The sequence below is a fragment of the Mus caroli genome, unplaced genomic scaffold, assembly GCF_978045245.1.
Source record: "Mus caroli unplaced genomic scaffold, Mus_caroli_1 scaffold_6, whole genome shotgun sequence".
NCBI classification, from domain to species: Eukaryota; Metazoa; Chordata; class Mammalia; order Rodentia; family Muridae; genus Mus; species Mus caroli.
In genome coordinates this window covers 74185524-74200947 of record NW_028227261.1, presented here as the reverse complement: position 1 = coordinate 74200947, position 15424 = coordinate 74185524, and the positions used below count along the sequence as shown (strand labels likewise).

Here is a 15424-nt window from a genome sequence, read left to right as displayed (position 1 = left end):
CCACCAATGTATATAAATAAAAATAAATTCATTTTTAAGAAGAAAATACCATATATTATCAGAGGAGTTCTCTAACAGCAGTTCATGTCTTACACATGTATCAAATTAACAGGACTTCAAATGGATACCCTAAGATGGCAGTTACTACTTCATGTCTAGGCACCTCATTCATCTCTATCGCTACAGCAGGGAGCTGCTATGTGCTAAATCTTAACACCGGTTGCTTAAGATGCACAGCATAGAGAACAGAACTCCTAAGAGCCTGCAATGTGTGATAAAGTCTTGACCCCCAGAGCAGAGCACACACGACATTTGAATGTTGTCCACTGACTCAAATCAACAGAAGTGTAATTCTCACCTATTACCGTTTCTGTTTCTGAACTCTAATCAGTTCCAAATATGGGCATCTGATACCTTCTTTACAAGTTCCCTGGACTTCATATCAGACAAAAGATGGAATCTCCATTATTGTAATGTTATATGACTTTTAGTTATTCACTTCCTTGAATTTCAACAGTATTCCCCTTCTCGATAAAAAGACATTACCATCCTATCATAGTACCCTCCTTTGTTCAAAGAGAAACACACTGGCGTCATTGTGTGTGTGTGTGTGTGTGTGTGTGTAACTCTGGGTGCATGTCTATACAAGTGTGTGTGGATGTTAGAGGGCAACTCGAGTGATGTTCCTCAGGCATCTTCTACATTTTGATTGAGACAAGGCGCTCCTTGGTCTGGAAATAGGCTAGCTGGCTATAACGGGCAGAAGCCTGCTCATTTCCATCTTCCATCTCATCATAGCTTGGATTAAACTGTGTCACACCCAATCTGGCTTTTAATATAGGTCCTAACGATCTCACTTCAGTCCCTCCCACTTGACTGGTCAGTCTTTCAGCGTTTCAGCAGTTGAACCATCTCCCCAGTCCTGAAACTATTTGGCTACTATCAGACATGTCTCCCCTAGATTTAACACATTACCAAGACCTATCATTTCTATCTTTAAACATTACCTGCAATCTGCTTGCTCTTCTCCACTTCTAAATAAAGCCTGGACCAAGCCTACAGCATCCTTTGCTTATAATTTTGCAGCCCTGTAACTGTTCGCTTGCCTTCTGATATGGTGCCCTGTAATTCACTATACTCAGTAGAAAGGCAATTCAAATGAGACAAATCATATCCTACGTGACCTTTACATGGAAACCCTCAACACTTTTCTAATATACAGCATATCTCTCAGGTCCAGTACAGAGAACATAGTAGACCAGCACTCCATGAAACTTAGGCCCTTTCTTTTTAATTGCATACTCCTTGGCCCTTGAGTTCCAGCTATTGCTGCCTTCTTTCATAACACAATGATTTTCTCCCCTTTTTCACTTTACCTGATACTCTATCTGGAATATGCTCTAACACAACTTATACATTCTTATGTTTTGGCATCACTTTCTCCAAAGCAGCCATTCAATATAAGCTGTTTGAATTATTGTTACCTTCACAGCTTATCCAGCACCCTATTTACACATTAAACCTGTAAATTTATATTTAAAAATATTTCAATATAGCATATTTCACTTAAGCAAATTTGTAACTTAAAAAAACCTTTCTACTGGTTCCTTATAAATTTCACACCATGTACCTCCAATCCCACTCATGGTCCCAGAAAGGGTTCTTCTAGGCTCTGGTGTGCTACTTGTCCTGAGACCCAGCCTGGGCCAGCCTGGCTCAGGACGTGAGGTCATCTCAGGCTTGCTGTTTTCAGAGACTGTTAGACTAGTAATCTTTCAGATGTTCATAGGTCAGGACACTGAGTGTAGACCCAGTCTCTCTCCTCTCTGCTGCTTCCTGATGCACATGGGACACAGCAGCCACACCTCAGTGCTTCTAGGGGCAGTGTAATATTTTCTTTCCCAATAAGATTATATGAATAAACACAACATGAAGAGATATAAAGCTATCACGGTTTTTTCTTGTTCCTTTTTTTTCTTGTTGAGGTTTTTGTTGTTGTTGTTATTGTTGTGTTTTAATTTGTGGTTTTGGTTTTGTTGTTGTTGTTATTGCTGCTATTTCAAGGTTTCACTATGCAGCTGTGGCAGGCCTCAAAATCACTGAGCAGAATAAGCTGGCTTCAAACTCAGGTCTTATTGCCTTTGCCTCCCAAGTACTGGGATTAGCATGATGGGATTAAAGGCAGGAGCCACAATACCTGGTGCTTGTCCTTGTTCTGGCTGTTTTCTAGACAAGATTTCTCTATGTAGCCCTGACTGTAATGGATATTGGCCTGTAGACCAAGCTGGCCTAGAACTCAGATCCTGCTGCCTCTGTCTCTGAAGTGGTAGGATTAAAGATATGTGCCACCTCCTGCCTGGTTTTTGTTTTGTTTTGTTTTGTTTTGTTTTGTTTTGTTTTGTTGTGTTGTGTTGTGTTGTGTTTAGACAGAGACAATCCTGAGTAGCCAGAAATTTTCTATATAGAACTCTCTAAGTAAGCTAACCTTGAATTTGCTGTAATACTCTTGCCTCTGTCTCCCAAGCACTGCAATTATAGGTATAAATCACACCATAATGAGTTTTTTATACACAAACCTTGACAAAAGTACAAAATTCATTATTTTATTTTTATCATTATTCATTATATCATTTTAATATCTATCTAAATATGAGTTTCACCTATACTAATTCATATATTTTTAAAACAATTTTGAGAATGTTCCCAGTAATATTTGTATCCCAATACCACAGACAGGCCTGGATAGGAGCAATCTAGTATCTTATAGTGAAAATGCTAAGACCAGACAACAGAGGGTATTGAAAACTGCAAGAGAGAAGGGTCAAGTCATTTATAAATGCAAACATAATAAGGTAACGCCAGATCATCTGAAAGAAATAGTTAAAGCCAGAAGAATCTGGAAATATATATTTCAAGCTCTGCAAAACTATTACCTGCTAACACAGACCATTATACTCAGAAAAAAAAACCTACCTATTAAAATTGAAAGATAAACAAAAACTTTCCATGACAGAGATACACGAAGGAATTTAAGAACATGAACCCAGCTCTAATGGGGATGCTGGAAGGAAAATTTCCATCTCAAGAGAAGAATAAACATCAAAGATGCCAAAAGGAATAAATAAACAATACCTGGACAGTTAATAAAAGGGGAGCTAAGTAAACGCCCCAGAGCAGATGGTCACTGAAACAGTTCTTTCAATATCAAGTCTAAACACTAATAGTCTCAATTTTCCCAATAACAAAAGTATAGATTATTGAATTAGATTAGAAAATAGAGCAGAATTTATTTTTTCTTCTGCCTTCAAGAACATAGCTCAACTCTAAATATTTATATCACCTTTGAATAAAAAGATGGAAAAAGTTATTCCTAACAAATATAACCAAGAAGCAAACAGGTGTTAACTATTTCAATATCTGATAAAATAGAATTCAAAACAAAAGCTAGTCAGAAGAAATAAGGAAGGTTACTTCATAATCAGAACAACAACCCATCAAGAGGACATCATAGTTCTAAACATATATACACCCAATTTCATAAAACAAGCGCTACCAGCCACAAAGCTGGTAGTATGTGGATTTAGCCAAACCACGGGCATCAGCAGGTCTTAGAGAAGCTCACGAGATAGAAAACTAATTTCAAAATATAGCTAAAGTGCTAAAGGAATTGCCCTGCATGAGTGGACAATACTTGTATCAGAAGATATGCGTTATTAAAGGTAAGTACAGTGCAAGTAATGAGATACTTTCCTACCAGTTACTGCTCAGACAGACCCCAGAAGTCTCTAAGACAGCATAAGCTATTGACATAGACCTTGGTTACCCACTATAGTTACATAGTAAGACCCTATTGGTGAAGACAACACACACTTCTGCTGAAGGACACATAGAAAACAATATCAAACTGACCAGTACTTCTCTGCTGGCAAGCTTTCATTGTACCAGCAGCAGACCCTTCGTGCTACAATACCACCCTGTCAAGCAATATGCCAACTGGTATAATAGTGGCATGTTTTGGGGTGGAGTGGGGTGGATTTCATGACTGGTACTGTAAACTTGGTCAGAAGCCATGGGGAAGGCATGGGCCCAGGAAAGAACCTGTATTGTTATTTTCCTCAAAGGTCATGATTTTACATTGCCTTCTTAATATTTAGATTCATGCTCAGACCTTGGCTATTCTCCATCTTTGTCAGAGAAGCTTCTTTTGGCAGGGGGCATTAGTTAATTCAGAGATGCTTAGCTGGGTAAATGATGAGAAAGAGACTCAGTGTTCAGCATCTTTGTCAACCGCTCCTGCCATCCAGTCTCAGAGTTGGCAGAAGAGGAAGCAGACATAATTCAAGAGCTGAAAGCTACAGAGGAACACTATGAAATGCTGTCTTATGGACATGCCATGACATGCCACGTGTGAGCTCACAGCAGTTGTGGCTACCTGTGTAAGTCCAGCCAGACAGCCAAAATCCTGGGATAGATGGGGATGGTCTTCACAAAGCCTTACCTCTTAATGTGGAGCTGCTAGCAACTGCCAGCATCTGGGAAATGAGGATCAATTCTTCTTTGCTGGTGTTCCCACTGGTAGGTTCCCCATGATTCAGTGGCTAACCCTACACCGGGGACATAGTGGCAGCACTAACTGAACTCAGTGAGAAGAAGAGGAGGAGGTGCCAGCAGCAATAGCAGCAGCATGTACTGGAAAGGAGACACAGTGAAGGGCATGCAGGGGAGGAAGTGACAGACTGATAGGGTCCTGTGTACATGTGTGACATAATAATAAAGGAAAAAGTAACAAGAAAGAAATGTCTATTGAATTAGAAAATAAATGTAATACAAAAAGACAGCCAACAGACAGGCAGGCAGACAGACAGACAGACAGATGGACAATGCTCAAAGTGGTGACTTATGCCTGTTGTCTCAGCACATGAAAGACTAAGAAGGGAAGATGGATGCAGATCTGAGGCCAGTCTGGGCAGTCCCAGGACAGCCTGAATTACGAAGCAATATCCTGTCTCCAAAAACACCACATAAGATAGATTTACAATGTACCTCTATTCAAGCCAAAGAACACTGCTCTCCAAAACAAGCCCAAATCGTAGCTTAGCTTCCAAAGCAGATTTTTACTGCAGCAGTCATAATGCTGTTACGCTGAAAGCCCTGTTTGTAAGAGCAAGCAACAGGAAGACCCTAGTCCTGACTCCAGATCTTAATTGCTGAATACTACTAGACAAATCTAGGAGTCTATGTTTCAATAACTTGCCAATGAAGGGAATACAGCATCTTCCTTTCATTTTCAGTCCCTTAAACTGTTTGCTTTTTTATTTCAAGCCCAAATACAACAAAGTTAGCAAATCAGCTTATGATCTACCAAAAATCACACGCACACACACACACACACACACACACACACACACACACACACACTGTAAACTCTAAAAGGCTAAAGGACAACCCTGCTGGGCATGGTGGCACATTCTTGCAATTCCAATCATTTATTTGAGGGCAGCGTGAGAAACATACTTAGACCCTGTCCCCAAACAACAATATCAAAAACTGCAACAACAAAAAATGTTTCATGAAAGCGAAATTAATTGGTGGTGAGAGCCTTTACAGGAACTTGTCATTTATTAATGATTTGTTTCTGTTGTCTCAGAAAAGAAAGACTGCACACCTCAGACAGGCTGAGGACAGACTGCAAATGATGACTGTCCACTGACCAGAAGAATATCAACATGAGATTTTTTATTTTAGTATCATGCTTTTTGTTGCTTTAGGTTTTAGTGAAAGCACCTTTCCATATTAAATCTTACTTATACATACTGAATTAATTTAATATTTATGTTAACAGAGATTTTCTCTAAATGGCCTTTTCCAAGGTTTCTTTACATGTTTGTATGCAGAAATCTGAACACTGACTATCTCAGTTAAATGAAATATTAAGAGAAATTTTCTCAATAAGATAGATGTTATCTCTGAGAAGGTAGGAGGCATGTTCAAAATCTTGAACAGAGCTCACACTCAAGAACAAAACCTTCAGGTCAAAAAGGTGCAGTGGAATATCTCACACTGTTGAAGGAACTTGACACTTCTGCACTGCGCTGTGATCCTGTTCACAGCTGCATAGAGCCAAGTGTGACTCACAGGTCTTAGGATGAGCACAGCCGTATGAGGAACCTTGCTGAGTACAAAAGTATCCAACAACCAGGGTCTAAGTTTATAAAGATACAGTAGGTATATAGACTAATTCTGAAAATGAAGCAAAATCAATAATGGAATAAATAAATTCTAGCTCAACGGAAAGGCACCAACACTCAGAAATCGTGGCACAAGCTGTGATTTCTTCCATCAACACTGCTCTCACATTCATAATTGAGGGATATTTTGTATTTTAATTTTAAAATCAAGCTACTGAAGTTTTAATAGTTTTCCAGATATGATAAAGAATACTTTTAACCCTTACTGTTTTTACAAGATCTTAACTAACTCAAAACGTAAACACTTGCATGAAAGCACTTCAAATGTCTATCAGCAGATAAGAAAAGGTAGCATTCACTTACAATAGAATAGTATTTATTCTAAAAAGAAGGAAATTTCGGATGTGTTCTACAGGAGATTTAAAGACATTCTGCTATATAAATAGTTGCAAAAAGTTAAGTCCGATATGATCCCACTTACTTGTAGTAACTAGAGCAAAAACATAAACCTATGAGAGGAGGCCAATCGCCATATAACATACTAAAAGCACGGAAACATTACACCTGCGATGCTCCTCATACACAGAACATGAAGGTTAACAGGGACAGATCATCCCCTCTGAGTGTGGAGGGAAGGAGGTGTACTATGTTGTCTCTGTGCAATGAGCCCCAGAGAAGAGCACAGCAATTGTTTGGTGCTGGAATAGAAACATTTCCATTGAGTTTTCTAAATGGCATTCTTCTACTGTGAACTGTGAGTTGTCTGACAATGTACAGCCCTATACATCTCTGTAAAAGTCAACATGCTACATACATTCCACTATCCCTCCTCAGAGTCCCACAATACACAGCACCATCTGAATCTGCTGCATGAATGGGGAATCTTACATCTGCCAAATCCCAAAGCAGGAGGCATAGAACTTACTGAGAATCCTCACTAATCCTGGACAAAGTGAGCACAGAGCAACCTGGCTCTGGGAGCTCCACCGGGCAGCTGCAACGGACACTGCTGGGCAGTGCATGGAGCTGCAGAGATGCTACAAACCTTGTCTTAAGATCCATGAATTTAATAAATATTATATATTGCATATGTAATATAAATAAATTGATGTGAATATTGATTATATTTATATATTATATAGTATATGTGTTTGGTATATGGTTTATATAACTATCCAATATTACACGTACTTTATGGCTAAGATAAACAGAATTATATGATTTATGAAATATTTTTTCTTCTTTGAATGTGCAATTATGTATAGTTACAGCAGTACATGTCTGTCTTAGGGTTTTATAGTTGTGCAGAGCCATAACGTCCAGGGCAACCCTTCTAAAGGACAACCTTTAATTGGGACTGGCTTATAGTTCCAGGGGCTTGTTTATTCCTTTACCATTGTTGTAAGAAGCACAGCAGCATGCACGCAGACGTGGTCCTGGAGGAGCCAAGAGTTCTGCATAGTGATCCCAAGGCAAGCCAGGGAAGACTCGGGGAAGGCACTCTCTTCTGTCCTGAATGGAGCTTGAATGTAGGACATCCAAGCTCACCCCTACAGTGACACACTTCCTCAAACAAGGCCACACCTACTCCAAGGCCAAACCGCCAAATAATGTTGCTTCCCATGAGCTAAGCATATTCAAACCACCACTGCATCCTATCCTACAATTCTCTTTTTGGTGGGTATGGGTAGTATCCAGCCACCACCAAACAGAACAGCATGTAGGAGAGTCTGGGGTTCGGGGAATGTCTCTTCTGAGTTTCAAGTTCAACAAGAAACCAGGCCCACGCCCAGGATACTAGTGTAAAGGGTGTTCCTTGGTTGGTCATTGCAGGAAGACAGTCTTTGATATGAACTAACAATTGGTTTACATGTGGGCATTCTGAGGCTCTAATGGATCATCTTCCATCAGTCAGAAGTAGTAGAGAGGCTGCCTTGCTCTGCTCAGCGTGGCAATGGTTAAGGCTCTGTCCCAGCGGCTGTACCTACTGCCATCAGGGCTCCCTCCTCAGAAAGTGGTTTGTGATTATGAACCAGCCAAAGCCTGTTATGAATGGCAGAGGACTATCTCTGCAGGGGTTCTGTGTGTAGAGTTCTTTCAGGGACAAATGCAGACAATGAAAACCTGCATTTATGTAGTGGCACACCTGGCAGGTGTTAGTCTTCCTAACACCTCCAGTGAATGAAAGAGTAAATATAATCTGACTCTCACATAACTAACATTATTCAAAGAAAGTAGTAATTTACTTTTCCAAAGAACTTAGAGTCCCAATTGACAACTTCTCATTTTCTAAGAATTCCTTTTCTGATTTGCTACTTTACCCCCCCCCCCCACACACACACACCCACACACAAAATTCATATAACTTTTACTTGAATGTAAGTGAAGTTTTTGAAAACCCAGAAATAAGAGAATAAGGGATGTATGCTGGTATGAAATAAATAAATAAACCTGTTCCCACTTCAAGGGAAAAAAATATGTGTGCATAAAAAGAAACAAGAACACTTCTAGCATCTTTTCTCTGCAGCTAAAAATGGTGCTGACACTCTGTGTCCTCTCATGGACTAAGGAGCAACACTGTGGAAGGTGAAGCCCCCTGTCCTCTCTCAGACTGAAGAGTAGTGCTGTGTGGAAGGTGGGGAACTTACCTAGGCTGGAGCTGCCTTTTGCTATAGTAACGGTTCTCTCAAAAGCTTCCTGGGACATAGTCTGCAAGTTGACAGACTCAGCATCAGACGCCAAAGAGCTCTGGTCAGTTAAATACTTAGAACCCCAGAAGAAAGAAAAGAGAAAGTCACATGGGAAGAAAATTAGACTTTGGAGCAGTCATTTCAACATTACACATGCTCCCTCCCGAGTTGTGATTTAGCAAGAACCCACAATCAATCAAGTTCGTAGGTCACCTCTCAGTCAGACAAGCACTCATCCCACACTAGGAGGGCCTTGGGATGCAAAGCCTCTCTCTCCACTTCCCATCATCTCCCTAGTCAAGACACCAGGTCCTAGCCGCAGGATGGTACCTTCTGAGCCACAGCAGGCAGTGCAGGAGCAAGCTCGGTGGTGCTTAGGCTACTTGGTAACTGCGAGTGAGTCCACGCTACTGGGTTTGCACATTCATATTTTTGTTCAACAGCATTTGTAGTTGTGTAGTCACTGATGGGGAAACCAGAGGTGGGTGCTGGGCTCATGTCTGTGGGAGGAGAGCCAGCATGCTGTCTCTGAATGAGGTTCTGTGTGTAGAGTTCTTCCAGGGACAAATGCAGACCAAGCACTAGGTCAGAACTGTTGGTCACATCCTGATGATGAACAGACAAAGCCACAAGTCAAAACTGAGACTAGAGTTATATCAACATACTATATGTCACATTTTACTGAATTACTATTTACTGGAAAAAAAAACCCACACTTTTTTTTATTTTTAAAGCCTTCTAACACATGCATTCTTTGCTGAACATGTTTTCCTCCTGCATATTTTTAATTTCATATATGTTTCTTATAAATCTTCTATCTCATGTTCTAGTGAGTTATAGGATAGGCCAGATAAAAGATAACTTTAGATACAATATTTAGTTCTAGCTACAAGCTAACAACTCCAAGTTAAAGATAGACAGAGAAGCAAGCAACTCATATTCCCAAATCACACTTGCTAGAAGCTGCTCTCTACTGAGAGGACCAAGTACGAGAGCCATGGCTTTGGAATCCCAGCAACCTCCAGGAGCAAATTGTTCAGATATCTGATCATACAGAAGAACAGAAATGCTTGAAATTCAGATTGCTACGGAAAACCTGCATGTTCTGTAAGCTCTAACAAGCAATAGTAAATCAGAGAGCCACAGAAACCTGTTCTAATCTACTTTTTCTTATTAGCAATCTGTATATCAAAGAATCTGTCTTGATAGCTACATACTAGAAAATTTCTACAATTCCTTGAAAGCTTAAAATCCTACAGTCCTATACGGCTGCATACTTCTCACAGCAGACACACTGTAGCACTTGCATCCTTGGGACAATGTAGCTGCTTTACAGACAGCTATGCAGAAGTTGGTTTTCCTTAGATCCTCTTATCTACATTTTTGATTTCCTATGATGCTGGGGACTGAACTCGGGACGTTTTATACACTATGGGAGCATTATACCATAGAACAACAGCTACAGCACTCTCAGCTCTTTTAAAGTGCAAAAGTCTTAAGAAAAATCCAGAGAATATAATAAAAGACTGCACGTGGCTCCTCTGTCCATCAACTTCCCCAGGACATATGTCCGGATCAGTTAGCTAGTGATCTCCCCATTTTATGAATTTGCATAATATTCATGCGACTATCTTTATATACTTGCACATAAGGCTAATATCTTAAAATCTAAACAGAACCACCATTTAGTACTTTCACTTGCTTTTCTCCAGTCTTGTATCTTGATGTCAGTGTTTAAAGTCCACTTTACCCTCCCTAGGAGCACAGTTATGGAAAGGCAATGGTGGACCTGCATTCTTGAAGCCTCAGTTCCAGTACTGGCTCACAATTAGCTTAAGCTTTGGCCAAGTTCACAATTCTCACCTCTCTCCTCTGCTCCTCTCACCTGTTTCATGGGGAAAACAACAGATCCTAGTAAAGGACTTCTGAGGGAGACATGAAGAGCTGAAAACAGGCTTGACATCATAGGAAAGGCCCGGCAGACCTTAGTTACTACAGCTATCTATAGTAGGCAATGTTTACAACCAAACCAAGCCTGCAATAGTGGTACAGCTCTTCAGCCATTTCAGTGTTCTCTCACAGGAGCAGACAGTGGGGTGCACATGAACTATTCTTATTGTATCTTGTGTGAACACCCTCTACTCTACACCTTCTGGCTCTTTTTACTGGGTACCATTCACCTTTTCTTTTCAGAATATGAATTCTAGTGAGAGCTTACCAGGGTTCTAAGTTTGCATATGTAATATGTTCCCACGATTAAGTTCTTGTCATAACCAAATTTGTAATTTGGGGGATTCTGGGCTTCATCTACACACAATTCCCACAGAAGAAGGGTGGCACTCTCTAGTATTTATCGTCTACTTTACACATAACTGTTTTTACATTTCAGCCATCTAGGATCTACTTCAGTTGTGAGACAGGATGTAGGTCTAGCCCTTTTTGTCATGAAGGTAACAATTTCAAAATGATCTATTTTATGTCCTGGTCTTTAATATGTTTTCACTGTTCTGAATTATAAAATACTTTAAGCACACATAGTGGTCTCTCACAGACGTATTTAACATCTTTAGTATTATTAGGAACAAGGATAGAAAGTAGCTGCTGCCACATCCCACAATCTAGAGAAACTGTTGGCTCTGCTTTCCAATTTCAGTTATCTTATTCTTACAAATCACAACCTGCTTACCAAAGGATTGCTAAGTTTTGGAATTATTAAATTAATTATAATAATTAGCAGAAAATCATCTCACTCATGCCTCAAAGAAACATCATCAAATCTGCTTTTCATCAGTAAAAGCGGTCTATCCGCCCTTGTTAGCTAGGGCTTACTGGAAATTGTAGGACAGAAATGTCCATGCATTATTCATGGAAAGTAGTACAGACACACTGAAAGGGAATAGCTAATCAACAAGCCAGATGATGCACGCCTGCTTCAGAAGCTTAGAGGTGCTGAATACCCTACTGTTTGTTATGTTCAAGTGTAATGAGTTGAAGTAAAACATCTTCTTTCCTCTAGACGAATGTCTAAAACTCTTCTAGTTTCCCATGCTTCTTTTTTTTCTTTTGTTTTTGTTTGTTTGTTTTTTCAAGACAGGGTTTCTCTGTATAGCCCTGACTGTCCTGGAACTCACTCTGTAGACCAGGCTGGCCTCGAATTCAGAAATCTGCCTGCCTCTGCCTCCCAAGTGCTGGGATTAAAGGTGTGCGCCACCATGCCCAGCTCTCCCATGCTTCTTAATATTCTAAGTGAAGTACTTCAAAATATTTGGCATATTCTTGACCTCATGAAAAATGGGGATAGATGAGAAATTAAAAGGCTTTATGTGTATATGTATATGTAGATATAGATATAGGTATAGATATATGTATGTGTGTGTATATGTATATACATATATATGTGAAAAGCTATATTTCTTTTCTTTTTTTTTTTTTCTTTTTGGTTTTTCGAGACAGGGTTTCTCTGTATAGCTCTGGCTGTCCTGGAACTCACTTTGTAGAGCAGGCTGGTCTTGAAGTCAGAAATCTATACACAAGCATCTGGTTTTCTTCATTACCCAGACATATTATATGGTTATATAGTACACATTACCACATATTCTTAAATAGTCATAGATGCTATTAATTTGATTTGCATTTAATTAATTTCAAAGTCTAGAGGCAAGCTTATCGAGCTTTTATCAAGTTCGATTATGAATTCCTTAACAAACCCTGTATGATGAACTTAGTGCAAACAGGGAGGATAATCATGTAATTTATTCAGCTTTTATAATTTTTCCCTAGAAGATATCTAAGTACAAAAATTCAGAGACAGAAACAAACAAAACCACAACACAAGAAAACACCAGGGTTGCACTGTTTTACTAAGGAAGCTGAAAGCCCACAGGACGTTTAAACAGCCTCATTAATGGCTTATTTTTGCTTTTCAGTTTAAATATTTCAGTTGTCAGGTCGGCTTGCCAAACTTTGATTCAACAAAAGAGTAAGCTGCTTAGACAAAAAACGAGGCAAACCGACTTCAGCAAGTCAGTATGTTGTGCTGCACGGAGCCAGTGTTTGCCCTGTAAAATGTATGCTTCTCGGTCTGCAGACTGTGGAATCCCTTGAAGTAACAATTACCACAGTAAACAAAGCAATCTGTCCCACTGGCAAGAAGAAGTGTGCAACGCTATGGTTTCAGGGATCCCACCAGGAGATAAAACCAGCTTCCAGTCCTGAGGCTGATCAAAACTGAACACAGTCCACACAGTCTGTAGCCAGGGACCTCAGGTGTGCAGGTAAGGAGAGGCTGCTCACTTAAGACCTTAACTTGCAAACAAAGTCCGGGATGGTGCCTGGTGGCATGGGCAAAAGGAATAGGCACACATCAGACATAACACAAAATGCTGTGCTGGAAAGGAAGAACACACAGACACACCTAAGGCACCTTGCTTCCCAACCTCCTCATTAATGGGGCTCTCGCACTGAATTCAATGTATGAGGAAACAGTATCACCTTAAGAGAAAATGCTGTCCATCCTCTTTGTCTTCATGTTCATTTACTGTATATTTCCAACACAGACATTATATCCATACATGAACTGTCTGCCTAGACACCTGGTTCTGTACCCAGTCACCATTGCACACAACAGAGAAATCGGATAGAGCAGCAATCCCGTACGGCCTGGTTTTCTTCAAAATAACATGTAGGAAGTGCCAGAGTCACACACTTTAAGTTTCTCTCTAATATACACAGATATTTACAGTATTTGTGTATAACTGCGTTTTAAATCACTTCTCAGAGATTCTCTTGAATAAACAGAAATAGTACTCAATACAAAAAAACATGACTGAAATAGATGTGCAAATCGACAATAAGTGAAAAACAGTGTCAAAAACATAGAGGAAACAATCTCTAACAATCAGATGATCAAAGTAAAACACATTATCAAGATGTTTGTTTACACTTAAAATTTTGTCCAGTTTAAAATACCACTTTTAAACATTATAGAGTCACCAAGAAAATTAATAGAGTATTAGCGTTCATATTGATAACCCATGTCTAAGGTATGGACAGCAGATGTGTCATAATGACTATTCTCTCCACTCATGTCTATTGATATAAACACACACTGCCTTCCACCATAGTCTTTATGTAGAATATTCATTGATAACACATCACATTAGTAACAGCACTAAGTATAAATTAGCTAGTGATTGTCAAATTACAATAAAAAACACCTTTTACTCTATCTTTTGCATAAAAGTTATTTAAAAAGAAACTTAAAAAGTCATTCTAAATTTTCCTAATTGCTAAAAGCATAATTTGAGAAATATATTGTGAAAATATTAAAAAAAAAATCTTTGAACTTTTATTTCTATCAGCCTGTCTCACACACATTAGAACTAGTCAGTAGAAGTCTAAACAATCAACAACATAGTGAAATTTGACTCTGATCTGATGGGAGCCTGTGACTGGAGAAATCTGACATCATTAATATTCAATGTGGTGGCTTGAATGAGAGAGGTCCCCACAGACTCATAGATTTGAATGTTTGGTTCCCAGTTGGTGGACTGCTTAGAAGGATTAGGAGATATGGCCTTGTTGGAGGAGGTGTGTCACTGGGAGTGGGCTCTGAAATTTCAAAAGCCCATGCCAGTCTCAGCCTCACTACCTACCTGCTTCTTGTTTGTGGATGCAATATAAGCTCTTAGCTAACACTCCATAGTGGAATGCCTATGAGGTATAGTGGAGGCATGCCTGCTTGCCTGCCACACTGCTCTCTGCCATGATCATGAGCTAATCCTCTGACACTGTAAGCATGTCCCCACTTAAACGCTTTCTCTTTCAAGTCACCTTGGTCATAATGTCTCTTCACAGAAGGAGAACAATAACTAAGACACACTAATCCTAAAATTCCCAGAAATTCTGATCTCCAAAAGGTTATACACAGACATTTCTCCAAAATAAAGTGGCATACTGTTGTACCTTGGGAGGAGATGATGGAAGAGAGGGGCCATAGTTCATGCCATCACTACAAGCACCATCATGAAGAGATAAGATGGAGGCTTGTGTAGAGTAGACACTGTCGTTATCAGGAGAGAACTGAGATTCAAATCGTGATTCAGCTATGGACTCAGCATCAGGTGTATCTATCTAGGAATAAAGTAAGACCAGCTGGTTACCGTACCCTACCACACGTCACTGTCACCACTTGAGCTAAAAGACACAGTTATGCCCGTGTCTGTCCTGTTTTCTGCATGTGCCTTCCCCACTCTCAACCACTTGAAAACAGCACTGATACAGCAGCACAAAGATGAGACCACCCACAGAAGAGGCCAGACAGACACTATTTCATCCTATTCCACCAACTTAAGAGCTAATAGGAGCAATTAACAAATGAATCAATCAACTTCAAGTTTAGTTATATAAGTACGGAAAATACCTAGTAATGTTTTATGATGAAAAGAACTAGGTTATCATTCATCATATTCAACTAATAAACTAATATTCATAAAGGCAGTTATGTGACTGTCGATTAGGCTGGAGTCACACTAACTTTGAAGTAGC

The 15424-nt window shown here is 39.6% G+C and overlaps 1 protein-coding gene and 1 non-coding gene across 12 annotated transcripts in view; both read right to left on the bottom strand.

The window, feature by feature from the left end:
• Mpdz (multiple PDZ domain crumbs cell polarity complex component) overlaps window positions 1-15424 on the bottom strand; it is a 147356-nt gene that overhangs the window by 58915 nt on the left and 73017 nt on the right. For all 11 annotated transcript variants that reach the window (XM_021161141.3, XM_029476874.2, XM_029476876.2 and 8 more), the window contains 3 exons: window positions 14843-15010; window positions 9209-9484; window positions 8837-8951 (listed from right to left, as the gene is read on the bottom strand). In XM_021161141.3, coding sequence (XP_021016800.1) covers window positions 8837-8951; window positions 9209-9484; window positions 14843-15010 — 559 coding nt within the window. The remainder of the gene's footprint in view (window positions 1-8836; window positions 8952-9208; window positions 9485-14842; window positions 15011-15424) is intronic.
• Window positions 1756-1886, bottom strand: LOC115031000 (small nucleolar RNA SNORA17). Its single transcript, XR_003836592.1, has one exon. It is a non-coding gene; the product is annotated as a small nucleolar RNA SNORA17 (small nucleolar RNA).